The sequence below is a fragment of the Mycetomoellerius zeteki genome, unplaced genomic scaffold (assembly GCF_001594055.1).
Source record: "Mycetomoellerius zeteki isolate Tzet28-1 unplaced genomic scaffold, Tzet1.0 scaffold101, whole genome shotgun sequence".
Lineage (NCBI taxonomy): Eukaryota > Metazoa > Arthropoda > Insecta > Hymenoptera > Formicidae > Mycetomoellerius > Mycetomoellerius zeteki.
Genome location: NW_017255923.1, coordinates 251009 through 264948, shown reverse-complemented (window position 1 = coordinate 264948; position 13940 = coordinate 251009). Strand labels below are relative to the sequence as shown.

The following is a 13940-nucleotide window of genomic DNA, read 5'->3' as shown; positions in this document are numbered from 1 at the left end:
CATAAATTGTGTCATTTTGACACTAAGAAACATTGAATATCAATTTCACAAAAAATGTTTAAATAACATAATCACATTATGTTAAATTAATACTCGAATGTATTAAAAAATTCAACACAAACTGTTAACCCAAACGTGGACCGTTTCCAACACAAATACACAAATTTTTTTACTGTGTAAATATTATATAAAATATTTAAAATCTATATTTAATATCTATATATATATATATAATCTTTAATAATATTTCGAATAAAGCTTTATATAAAATATGTATGAAACATCTATAACATTTTACAAAATGAATATTAATAAACATTTAACATAAATATTCTGTGCTGGGTACTCGCCTCCACTCACTTCAATCGCCACCATATGCCAAAGAAAATCGAAACTGCATTCTTTTCGTGGCTCTATTTTCCAAACTAAACGGTCAAAAATTATGATTTTTTTTTACAATATTCGTTTCATGTTCCTTCATCGCATGCTTGATTTTCATTTACATATCACTGTTAGTTTAGGCCTTACAAAAATAAACACGACATTTTCGTCAATTTTATATAGGCGTAGATTAATTTCATAGAAATATTTTTTTTCATCGGAAAAAATACAAAAGCTTCTTATTGTCTTCATCGAGACTGGAAGAGTGTTGGCTTTATTTGATATTTTATATTACGCACTTTGCTCTTGTAATACTTCCTTGGACGTGAAACTATTCTCGCCCAAATTTCTTATTTCTTTCTTGTATTGTCGACAAATTACCGCGTAATCACTTTGTTAAGATATCGGCTATTATCTCTCTTATCGTCTGTCAAGGCAAGGTTTCTTGCGATAAACATCTGTATGCCAAGTGTTACATCCGATAATTAGTCCGCTGTAATTTAGAATACTTGTTTTGCGCATGAGCGAGGAAATGTATTAATAACGACGTTGCGTCGACCGCATTGCACATTTGCAGCTCGGAAATGTCAGGAATTATTTTTTCAATAATTGTAATTTACATCACGCACCGAGTCGCGGAGTCGAAGAGACACTCATTCCAGTTAACCACCCATTCACACGAAATTGTGAATTTTGAAGAGATTGTGAAGTCAATCAAATGTTTCAAAATTGGTATCGATACAAAAATTAATTGTAGTTAATTGTAAATTAATTGAAACTATTCTATTTAAAACTATTCGTATTAAAAAATGTGTTATTTAGAGTTAAATCAAAGCTCCTAAATTTTCTTACCGCAATTATGCTGAATTATGATATTGAAGATAGAAAATCATTTGTTTCTTTTATCAAAACAAATTAGTTTTATTGTAATTTTAGTAAACATAGTGATTTATAAAATAATTTGTAGCTTTTCGTGTTACAACAAAAGAAGACGAACAACGAAGAAAAAGGAAAAAGAAAAAAGAAGAAAAATGCAGAAGAAAATGAAGAGAAAAAGAACAAAAAAAGAACAAAAATAATAATGAAATAAAAAAGAGAGAAAATGCAAAAAAATAAGGTAAACAACGAGAGGAAAAATTATTATGAATTTATTAAAATAAATCGTTTAAGATTCGAACTGTATAACACATTTATTATTTGGAATAATATTAAAAAAGATTTTTCTTCCTTTTTTTTATCTTCTTGTTTACCTTTCTTCTTCTTTTGCATTTTCTCTCTTTCTTTTATTTCTTCGCTTGTTAAAACAAGCAATAGAGGCTTTCAAATGTGCAATAATCTCAAATCTAAATAATCAACCATTTCAGATTACCATGTAAATGCAGGTATAGGTATGTATTTTGAAACAATGCGTGATGCATGGTGAAGAGATGCACGTGGCGAAGTATATTTTTAGCTAGCGGTTTCATTTCTCGCGATCGCACATTGCCGACATGATCTGTCAAATCTCGTATGTATGTACATACAACAGTGATTCGTTCGAACCTCGAACGTAATTGTCATTCCGACGATCGCGTCGTAACGAACGGTTGTTATCGAGAACCGATTCATCAGCGATGTATCGCGCGTCGTGATCGACCTTAATAAAACGACAGTTATTGTCCCGCGTTTACGACTTCCTCGTACGTCGCGGAAGATTTTTTCAAAGCCACGTCGATTTATAATTCACCTCAGATTTCAAGCCAGAATTTGTTTACAATTTTATATGGGTATTTTATACGTTTATAATTTTTTATGTGTTTTTACTTCGGTGCGTTTAATTTAATATATCCAGCTGGCCCCTCTTGGCTAAAAATATAAAGTATTCCCATAAATTGATGTAAACGTTCTATACTTAACAAAAAATAAATTGTAAATAGTTGTATTAAAAAATAATATTTATTTTTATAACAATTTTAATATTTTGTTAGTTTTATTTTAGATTTTATTACTATTTTTTTCAAGAAAATACAATAAAAATTGAGGGTTTTATACTTATAATTAAAGTTGTATACGAAGATAAAATTCCAATTTTTTAAAAAACTTACAAATGTATTTTTTGTATTTTACATAATACATAAAATTATAAGTGCAGTTACTGTCTTATATTCTGACGTGTATTATAAGTCGTCTAAACCCAGACAGCACACAATATTTATAGAATATTTACAAAATATTTATAAAACTTATTTTAAATATTTTGTAAATATTTTTATGGTCTTACAATTAGATTGCATAGATCATAAGCATTTATTATAAATATTATGAAATATTTATTGTAAATCTTGTAGTAAATGCTATAGAAATACTTAATAATTCAAATGAAAAAATTAACAGAAATATTTATTTATATTTATCATAAATATTACATTAAATATTTAGTCTCTATCTCTTTTAATAATATTTCGAATAAAGCTTTATATAAAATATGTACAAATATATTTATATGACATTTCAAAAAATGAATAATAATAATAATTTAATTATTTATGTTTGAATAATAATAAATATTTATCATAAATATTCTGTGCTGTCTGGCAAGTAGACATAACACGGAAGAAGCACGGCTTCGCGTTAGCCAATTGTTTCTGCAATGAATTTATAACTCAATCAATTTTGACAACGATTGATTCTGAATTTACACAGTTGGTCCCGCAACTTTGACGTTTGCAGATAATAATTTTGACAATAATAATGATTGTAAGTTCCAATTAAAACATTATTCTTCAGAAACTTAGCATTCTACAGCTAATGAGCCAATTTGCATTCGGTTCCCGTAAATTTACTTCATTTACAAGCTGACAAAACAGGCTAACAAAAGAGAGAGAGAGAGAGAGAGAGAGAGAGAGAGAGAGAGAGAGAGGTCAAATCAAGGAATCTTTATGCTGTTTGCACTGGAAATATACACAAAGTTTACATAACTATGCATTTTGCATTTCAATTAGGTCGTTTCGATATTTGCGTGTACATTTAATAACCTGTTCCATTTCTCGCATGTTATGCAGGACGTGAACACAAGAGCCTCAACAATAATGCTAAGAAATACCTACATGAAAATGAATACATGAAAATGAATATGCAAATATTTCGCGACAGCAGTCTCAAATTAGTTACGTCACTGTCTGAATCATTTGTCTTTGCATAATTACGACGAGCGACGTACTTTCGACGTTGGTCGTTCATGTAAGTAAAAAGAAAATTTTACTCTAATATATTCTTTTCTAGAGAGCGTTTGTTAATTAATACTAAAATTAACAAAAGTATAAAATCACAATAAATACACGGAAAGAACGATGAGTTTGCTGAAGTATCTAAAATTTTAGGTAGATACAGGTTTGAAATAATAATTTTGTTGGACCATCAAAATAATCATATAGGAAACTCAAACATAATAAGAGCACACAATACTGCAAAAAATTTTTTTAGTAAACAGATTGAACGTTCTACATAATTAAAATTTTGATAGTCTAATAAAATTATTTTCAGATTTGTTACTAGCTAAATTTTTAGATACTTCAGCAAACCGTGTAATAATGAATATCCGGCTATTTTCGCAGAGTTGTCGTTTAACGATTCAAAAAAATCTAGGATTTTTCAAAGATTGTCATTAAAAAAGGTAGATCATGCATGTCGCAGGCCGTGGGTCGTTGACGTGCCGGTTTCTCGCTCACAGACAGGTTTCTCCTGTCTGACCGGGATAACGTGCCACTGCAAGAAATGTACTAGCTATAGGTTGAACGATGGAAAGTGAAAGATTGCAAGCATTGCACTTGCCTCATTGCAACGTGTCGAAACAAGCATTATTAAGTCGACGAGTCGCATCGTCGGCGCGAAATTAGCGACGCTATTTTCGATCGGCGTTATTCTCTAGCTGAGTATTTCCGGTACGAGTGACGTAGACGTAATAAAATGACTGCCCTACAAGGCTTTACCAGGCTTTACGATCGAAACTATGACGGAAGCATCGTAAGACGTCATAAGAGACTAGAACTAGCCAGCTAGGGAACGTTCAATAAAGTATACTCAAGAAGAAACAAATAAGAAATTATGTTGTAAAGTATTAATTATTATTATTAAGACATGTTTTAAGGTATTAATTAGAGAGCTTCGAAATTAATAAAAAATAGCTTATATCTTTTACTCAATTATTTTTAATATTATAACAGTTCGATCGTTGTTATCTTTTTTTGCGCTTCTTTATTAATTTGATTTATTCCTATAAACGGTCTTTTATTTTATTACTGAAAAATATGTAACATTGAAAAAACAGTTTTGTTGAAGTATCTAAAAATTTAACTAGATATAAATCCGAAAATAATTTTGTTTGATTGAAAAATAATCATACAGGTTCAAATATGAATAGAAGAATTTTTGAAATTTTAGTAATCATCTTGAGCGTCCTATATAATTATTTTAATAATCCAATATTATTTTCAGGTCTGTATTTAACTAAATTTTAGATACTTCAACAAAACGTGAACATTTTTACTTATTTTAGCACAAATTTATATCAGTTTTCCTACAAACTGAAAGATTGTTAAATTTTCTACTCCATTATCTAATTCAAAATTCAATTAGCACTGCTTTTTTCAAAATTTGAAAACAAATATTTTGTTCAATTGTTTTAATTAAAATTTAATTAACATCGTTTGTCCCCCAAAAAATTGTTATAGTCTTTTTTTTAAACAAAACTTCAATTTATGTCGCTTTCTTCACAAGTTGGAGGAACAACCACCACGTAGAATCGAACGGAGCGCGCAACGCTACGCGAACACAAGGATTTCATTGTTGAACGCAGGTCAGTCATGGGACTGGAGAATGCGGTTATAAAGATACGCGCGTTGCCACCCGCGATGTGATTATCGCTATTTTATTTAATATTCATGATGCGAACGCGCGCGAGCATGGCGCATGAGGAAATAGAACGATATGCAAATCGCGTTCAAGGACGAGGCGAGTATCGACATGTGTTCATATCTACGTGAGCAGATCGCCGAAAACTTATTGGTATTCCTTGTGATATCCTTGCCTCTCGAAGTTATAAAGTAAATTTACAAGCGAAAATCATAAACGAGGAAGTTTCGTTTGATTTAATTTATTATTCCTTCTTTCTCTTTGTGTGCAACTGTTAGAATTATATGTGTAAACTAATTGTTTACCCAGATAGCACACAATGTTTATGAAATATTAAAAAAATATTTATAATAAATATTTATAAGATTTATTTTAAATATTTTGTAAATATTTTTTTATGATCTTAGATTGCACAGATTAGAAATATTTATTATAAATATTATGAAGTATTTATTGTAAATGCTATAGTAAATGCTATAAAAATACTTATAAGAAATATTTGTTTATATTCATAAATATTCTGTACTGTCTGTGTAGTCAATAATTATAGTAATTACATTTTCATAAACTTTTTCATAAATTTGACGAAATATTATCGTTTCTATTTTGAGAAGCGATTAAATGCAATTAACGTATTAGATAAAAATTTTGACGAACGATTTGAAGAACAATTAAATCTATAACGAAGTTTTTATTTATTTATTAGTTATTTAGAGATCTTTGTTTAAGAGCCATTCCTTAATCATTAAATCAATTATTGTTATATTATTTTTAAAAATTACTTTTAATGATCCTCTTTCTTTGTCTTTAGGCATTTTTTTATTTCCTTCTTTCATGCATATTCTAATAATTACAGCAGATAATGCTTATCTATGCTTAGTTATGTATATTTGGCATTGTGAACTTATAAATATTCGCTTGAAGGGATTGCATCACATATGTATGTATCGCCTAATAAATAACGTTTCATTCATTTCTCCCGCGTTTTCTCTAATTCTATTTAACACTTAAAGAAACTAAAACTTTCAGACTTTACCAAACACTTCGCTTTATTTTATATAAATTGTATGTTAATTATTTATTTACAAGACGCGTTTATTCGGATTATCGTAGAAGATTAGACTTCGAGTTACAAATTGATGCACCAAAGAAACGTCCAATAAAGGCTCTGCTTTGCCCGTGTTTAACATAGTAAATTACAGTCTTATCTATTTCCTTATTGATAATTTCCTTATTGATAATTGTGTAACTCGATTATATGTATTGAATGTAAGATAAACTATGTATGCCCTTTATCTTTCCGTTTTTATCTCCTTATTCTTGTCGCTGCTTTCAAGCGGAAGGTCAACAATTATTTCTAATCTACTGTTCTTTTTTTAAATAGCTGTAGAGTGACTTCTACCATCGCAAAAGACGCTGTACCAATGGAAGGTCAAAGTCAGGCTCTTCTGTGTACCACACACTTAACAGCTCCAGACACACACCGATCGATGTACCTTGTAGGACTGAATTGCTTGAGTTGTATTAATAAGCGCTTGTTGGCCTTAAGAGCAATCAACTAAAGAGAGAAAAAGAGAAGAGAGGGAACAGAGAGAGAGAAAGAATTATACAGACTAATTATTACGTAACACTGCAAGAACGGAAAATACGCGCCTGGTGTCTGCATGGAAAGAACGATTTTGCTGAAATGTTTAAATACTCAGCTATATTGAGAAAAATATCCGGATTAATTAGAATTCTGGTGAAAAAAAATGGACGAATCTGAATTTTCTGATTAAATTTACTACAATATTCTAGTTGAGATAATCGGAATTCAATAATTCAAAAACATAAGCAATAATTCAAAAATATTAGATATAGATCTGAAAATAATTTTGTTGTATCATTAAAATAATTATTACATAACACTGCAAGAACGGAAAATACGCGCGAGTATCCGCATGGAAAGAACGATTTTGCTGAAATATTTAAATACTCAGCTACATTGAGAAAAATATTCGGTTGGATTAATTAGAATTCTGGTGAAAAAAATGGACGAATCTGAATTTTCTGATTAAATTTACTACAATATTCTAGTTGAGATAATCGGAATTCAATAATTCAAAAATATTAGATATAGATCTGAAAATAATTTTGTTGTGTCATCAAAATAATTATATAGATAACTCAAACATAATAAGAGATACTGCAAAAATTTTGATATGCTGGCAATCAACTTCCTACATATTTATTTTGATAGTTCAACAAAATGATTTTCAGATCCGTGTTTAGCTTTTATACTCTTTAAAACTTTTAGAGTAAGTCTCATTCTGAAGAGTGAAATCTCATTCCTAAAGATTGAAAATTGAGCCACTCTTTTTCAAGACTGGCTTAATTTTTATTCTTTAGAGTGCAGAGATTCCATAATGCACCAAATAATTTAAAGAGTATAAACTAATAAGATTAGAAACAAGACTGTTTATGTGAGTATATCATCTAAATACGAGAAGCGCCATTTTCGGTCAAAATTAGATGTTAAACTGATACAAATATATGTATTTTTTAATTAATTTATCTCATAAATATGATGCGCCGATTACTTTCGGACTTTCAACACAGTCAATCAAAAATATTTTAACAAAACTGTTCATTCTGTGTTTGACTCAGAGCGACCCTGAAAGGAGATCCTTATTACGTAATAGTATTTTGTTTTTTATTGACCCCAAAACACCAATCTGGCGGTTCGGTAGATTGCAAGTCAATAAAACGCAAGTAAGATTCACGCAGATAAATCTCAATGAAGAACACACGTGCAGTTTTTTCATTTCTCAGCCTTGGGATTAGCTATGCGCGACGTTAAACAACTCATAGAAGAAAACAGAACTGGTCGTTCGCGTGCTGTGATAACAGCTTTCTTATTCGAAAAAAACGCCAAGCCAAGCAATAAGTGGCGAGGGAGCGAATCAAGAGATCGTTAAAAAATAAGATAAAAGTGAATGGGCAAGAAATGAGAACAAACAGCAAGACGCACTGTGCACGAGTCAATTGACTCGAAAAATTCCCAAGCAGAACAATAAGTCACCATACGAATTCGCTGAAAAAGACGGATTTAATAAAATAATCTAAAAATTTAGAAGATTTTTGGTTAAAATGTACCGAAAAAGATGTAATTTTATGCAAACTAAATTGTTTAGTTAATATAAATAAATATTTTTGTTATTTACAAAGCAGAGAATTATTTTGCAAAATCGACTAAATTTTTTGTTATATAAACAAAATATTTAAATATTTGGTTTATTAAAAATGCCTCAACTAAATAATTTTGCTGAAAGCATTAAATTTTTTTTTTAATGTATATACAGATCTGATAATTTTGTTGGATCATCAAAATAATTATGCAGGACACAAACTGGTTGTTAGAATGTCGAAACAAAATTAGATCTGTAATTAATTTTTTAGATACTTCTCAAAATCGTTCTTTCCATGCATAACATCAAAATGACGTTAAAATAAATCGTGACTGATCGAAAAGTGACTTTTAGTAATCATTTCTACGCCATTTTGGCATCATTTTGATGTTGTGATAACTTGTACTCTGCTTGGATTGTGAATTCGTGTGGATCTAACTGATTTTATATGAGAACAATTTACATCCAATTCAAGACTCTTACATCCTGCATTATTCAGATCCAGTTTGAATAATCTTGGATTTTATTTTACAAGCGAAACGCTGCACGCAACTGATATCTGCAAATTGTGTGAGTCTGATCTGATAAAATCTATTTTCTCATATTACTCATTTGCTATAACAATGACGTAACATAAAAATTATTATTTTAGAGTTGCTTATAGAGAGAGAACGGAAACATCAAGAAGAAGAAAGAAAAAATGTACTTTCAAAAACATACTTTTATTTCTACGATTAATTATTACATCAAAATTGCATTTCAAAATTAATATTTTAAAATTTTAGAATTTTAATCAAAATATTCAAACTCATTTTCTGGAAAACTGTTTTTTTTAGTTGTGTGTCATTGTTATAACAAATAATAAGCGATATCACAGAAAAATAGATTTTACGTAATAAATAGATTTTTAACTCTGATAGCAATAATTCTGAGACGAGAACTAATTAAGTACAAAGTGAAATATTTAGCGTTCTTTTACCGAAAAAAGAGACACGTCGACGAGACAATAATCCAATTAGCATCGATTATTAATCGTCTACGTCTTTGAAGGAACGCGTTTCAAAGAGGAGTCAGACAAGGTAAAACGCGACAAATTATTGCAAGCTCTTCGCTGGTCTATCTATGTTTGTCAAGAATGGATTTGGTTGAATTGACGAGCGTCTGTCAGGAACGAATAATTTGCTCCATTAGTTCCGCAATTCCCCAAGGATACACTGAATAGCTCGTAAATTAAATATTCAATGTACTTGTTAAGAGAAAACATACACGTCGTTAATGCAATAATTCAACCGATGTTAATTTCCTATTTTCATTAACACGATTAACCAATCCGAAAGGTATTTGGAGAAGATCCGGAAGGAGATGGAATAGCAATCCTCCTAATACAATGATTTATCCTTGAATACTGAAAAAGTTTGGAAATATCTGCAAAATATTGAATGAAATAATTCTGATTAAATGTTCAGTTAATAAAATATAATTTTACTTTTCTATTAAATATTTAAGAAGTATTATCAAATATAATAATGTAACCAACCGTTTGATAGTACTTACTAGAAATAATTAGAAAAGAAAGATATTTTGTTCATATTAACCTAATACTCAACTGGAATTATTTAGCTCGATATTTCATAGCTGTTACCAGACTCTTTTCTCAGAGTAGAAGCTCTCCAAGAAGACATTACCAAAGATCGAAGTCGAACCTGATCGAGCACGCCTTAATTAAAATACAATCTTGACCTTTCGAAATCCAATGTTTTCGTTAAAAACGAAACACACGTCACCGAGACAATCATTTAATTAATGTATATAATAATCGCCCGTTTACCTTCAAAAAAAATTTATTCGGAGTGAATTTCGTTGCTGATGTTTAAATCAAGGTGCAATTATAATTATTCAATACTATTTGATGTAATTACGAGAAGGAACATGTCGCTCTTAATTAATAACTTCTGTATGATTAATGAGATAATAATACAGGCCGATAAAAAACTTTTTGTCAAATAATTCATTTGGTAAGAATAGATGTTTCTTATAGACTTTCGATTACGAAAAGAACAATGCTGCTAGCCAAATTGCTTCATCACGTGAACGGTTTTAAAGCAAATTTGAATTTTAAAATGAGAAATAAGCGATTCATTTACTGGGTTTTATTTGTGGGTTGGCCTATTATTGCCATTCAATTACAAAGTCCAATTAAATAAAATAGAAATTGTCAAGTAACTTTAATCAAGATAAGTGTTTCTTATAGATTTTCTGTTAAAAAATAATATCGCTGACCAAATTGCTCCGTCATATCAGGTTTTAAAGTTATTTTGAATTTTAAGATGAGACATCAATAATTCATTTACTCCGTTTTTACAAAATGTCGATTATCCCACAGTTGAAGCAAGTCCTTCAATTACAGAAGTCGACAAAAAAATATTTCGTCAACTAACTCTAATCAGAGTAGTTTCTTAGATTTTCGGTCAAAAACAATTTCACTAGCCAAATTGTTCACGTCAGGTTTTAAAGTTATTTTGAATTTCAAGACGGGAAATCAGATTCATTTACTCCCTGATGAAAATAAAAATCAAAGCGTCGGTCGAATGTAATAAGAAAGTAATAGAAGCGTAAACCAAACTTCTAGGAGGCGAAAATTGCAACATCAAAATGTAAAAGAAGCGTAAATGCTTGTTTTACATTTCATTGTTCCAATTTTCGCCTTCTAATTTGGTTTACGCTTCTGTTACTCTTCCATTACATCCGATTTACGCTCCGATTTTTATTTTCATCGAGGCTCTGTTTTTACAAAATGTGGATTAGCCCACTGTTGCAGCAAGCAGTTGAATTCATCCAACATCCACCTGTATCCAAAGAAAATTCACTTGGAACAGGTTTCGTCCGATGATTAGAATCGTTTCCACGTTAATCGAGGTCGTGAGCACCAAGTATTCAACATTCATGGAACGATCCGCGAGATGTGTGGCTCTTAAGTAAAAACTCCACGGTCGAGGAAACTCGCGATTGACGCTTACTGTAAGGCGGTCGCTCGGTCTCCCAGATGAGCGTGCCACGATGAAAGTACACGCGGCAGCGCTTCTTCTTCACGATGAAGGTGTTGAGCAGTACCGACTTGGACGAGGCACGTTGGTCGTCGGTGGGACCGCCAGGGATGTCCTGCATCATCCTGGAGCAGCTTCATCGACGGAAGCAGGAGGGAGGCTTCAGCGGGGGTGACGCAGCCACGATGTCATCTCGGGGACAACCGCTGATCGATGACACCGCGACGACGACGACGATGTCGGGAGGATCGTCGCGGAAATCGGGAAGGAGCTCGATTCCCCGCAATCGATCATACACTGATGCCACACACCACACCCAGGTCCTGCCCGGTCGGGCGCGCGAGCAAGACTGATGATCGCGAGCCCCGCGACCCGACGTGAAACCGAACGGGAGAGACGAGAGTGCGGCGACGCCGCACTTCGGTACGCGTGTACTTGCAATAAGTTCGCACTACGTAGACTCTCCTGATTATTACTGTGGGGAATTGATTCAGGACTCGAATCATTATCTGCAGGGTTGGGTAAGTTAACTTTTTTTTTTAACTAAGTTAAGTTAAAGTTAATAGCCTTGAAAATTTAACTTAATTAAAATACAAGTTAATCCATAATGAAATTAATTGAATTAAAAATTAAGTTAATAAAAAAAAGTAATTGAAAAGTTAAAAGTTAAATTTGGTCCGAACGAACAACCAAAAAAAGGAAAAGAAAAAGTTTGACCATTTTACATAATTTTTTTCGTATTTTTCTTTTCTCGCATCATATTTATTAAAGAATCTGGTTATTTTTGTTCAAGTAACGATTATACAATATAAAATTACTAAATTATATACTCATTATCCTCTCGCATTGTGTCTGAGGATTGACTTAAAAAAAATTAAATTAAAAGTTAATAGTTACTGATAAAATGTAGCTAAATTAAGTTAAAAAGTTAAAAGTCTAAAATGTAACTAAGTTAAGTTAAAATTAATTAACTTTTTAACTTTTTAACTTAGCACTACCCAACCCTGATTATCTGTATCTTCCGACAAGCGACACAAATGACACGGTGTGACCCAACGGATCATTACATCCTTGTTGTTTGCCAATGTTACACAAAGCTGACATGATCACTGTGTCGCACTATGTCATTTGTTGGAAGGCACACTATATCTTTCTAACATGTCCCTTATTTTATCATCTCCGTCTATCTTTTATTGAGTCACTGAGGAAATTGATTTGCAAGAATGTTTTTCTGTAGAGTATCTTATAATTATTAAGAATAAGTCTTATCAATCTAAAAAAGATCTTGATACTCTCAAGATCTTTTAGATTGATAAGACTTATTCTTAAATTTTTAACAGAGGCTCAATCTATTGTCAATCGTAAATTTTAATTCATTCTTGAGCTGTTGAATCTTGATACGGGAAGTTTCCCTTTTATTGGGTTGGAGGTGACATTATTGAGGGCCTCTTCTGAGAAAGGACTCTTTCGTTGCTGTTCAATTGGATGGACTTCATCCCCTTTAAGGTCTACCTTCTTAAATTTATTTCATCATGGTATTGAGACTCGACTGAATTTGAAATCCACGCGAAGGAAGAAGAATAAAAAGAAGAAGTCTGCATTACACTGATAGCGAGTTCGGTGAACATAGTACACATTAAAACCATTGCACACTGATTTAATCTGAGTGAAATGCAAATTTCGAATTATAAAATTTTATTTTATCTAACAGTACAATAAAGGATGCGTTCCGTTTTACGCTTCCAACGCTTGTAAGCATTATGTTCTGATTAATATTTGACAGACAATAAAGATTAACTGATATTTGCAGTTCGTAAGCGTGAAAACGAAACGTATCCACAGTGTACGTACAGAAGATATCATCGCTATTTTTATATTTACATTAAACACACACACACACACACACATTTTTACGTCAATCTATGTATAACGGCTTCAATTTGCACCAGTGCAAGTAAAAATTTTGAAAAATTATAAATATTCTCAGAAAAATTAGAGCTGCTGATAAAATTTTTACTTTTTACATCAATTGATGTTAATTAATTTTTAAATAAATCTAATTAATTACCATCATTTGCCATCCTTATCTTTTTGACACAAACAAAATTTCACTCTCAAATTCCTTCGAAAATAGAAGGGTTGAGTCTGATTGCCTCCCTTCCTCCCTAAAAATACATTTCTATTACATTACTAAATAGTTTTTTTAACAAAAAAGACCCAGTTACTTTTAAAAAGTAATTCTGAATTTTTCCACATTTTTTGAAAACTCAGAGTGGTAAAAAAAACTTTGGGGTGGACGGAGAGAGTAAAAATATGATTGCAGACAAATTAGGAATATATTTAGGAAGAAAGAGATAGATAATAATAATCATAATAATAATTTTTATCACTGTAATAAAGCGACGGATGATAAAAATCGTGATAACTCAAAAAATGATAAAAATAATTTTTTGTCGAG

General features: G+C 31.1%; 1 protein-coding gene across 1 annotated transcript in view; it reads right to left on the bottom strand.

Annotated features, from left to right (window-relative positions):
- Cerk (Ceramide kinase) overlaps positions 1 to 11862 on the bottom strand; it is a 24432-nt gene extending 12570 nt beyond the window's left edge. Inside the window, exon 1 of the mRNA XM_018461760.1 lies at positions 11456 to 11862. Within this exon, the coding sequence (XP_018317262.1) occupies positions 11456 to 11606 (151 nt within the window). The 5' untranslated portion in view covers positions 11607 to 11862. The remainder of the gene's footprint in view (positions 1 to 11455) is intronic.
- Positions 11863 to 13940: the final 2078 nt, after the last annotated feature.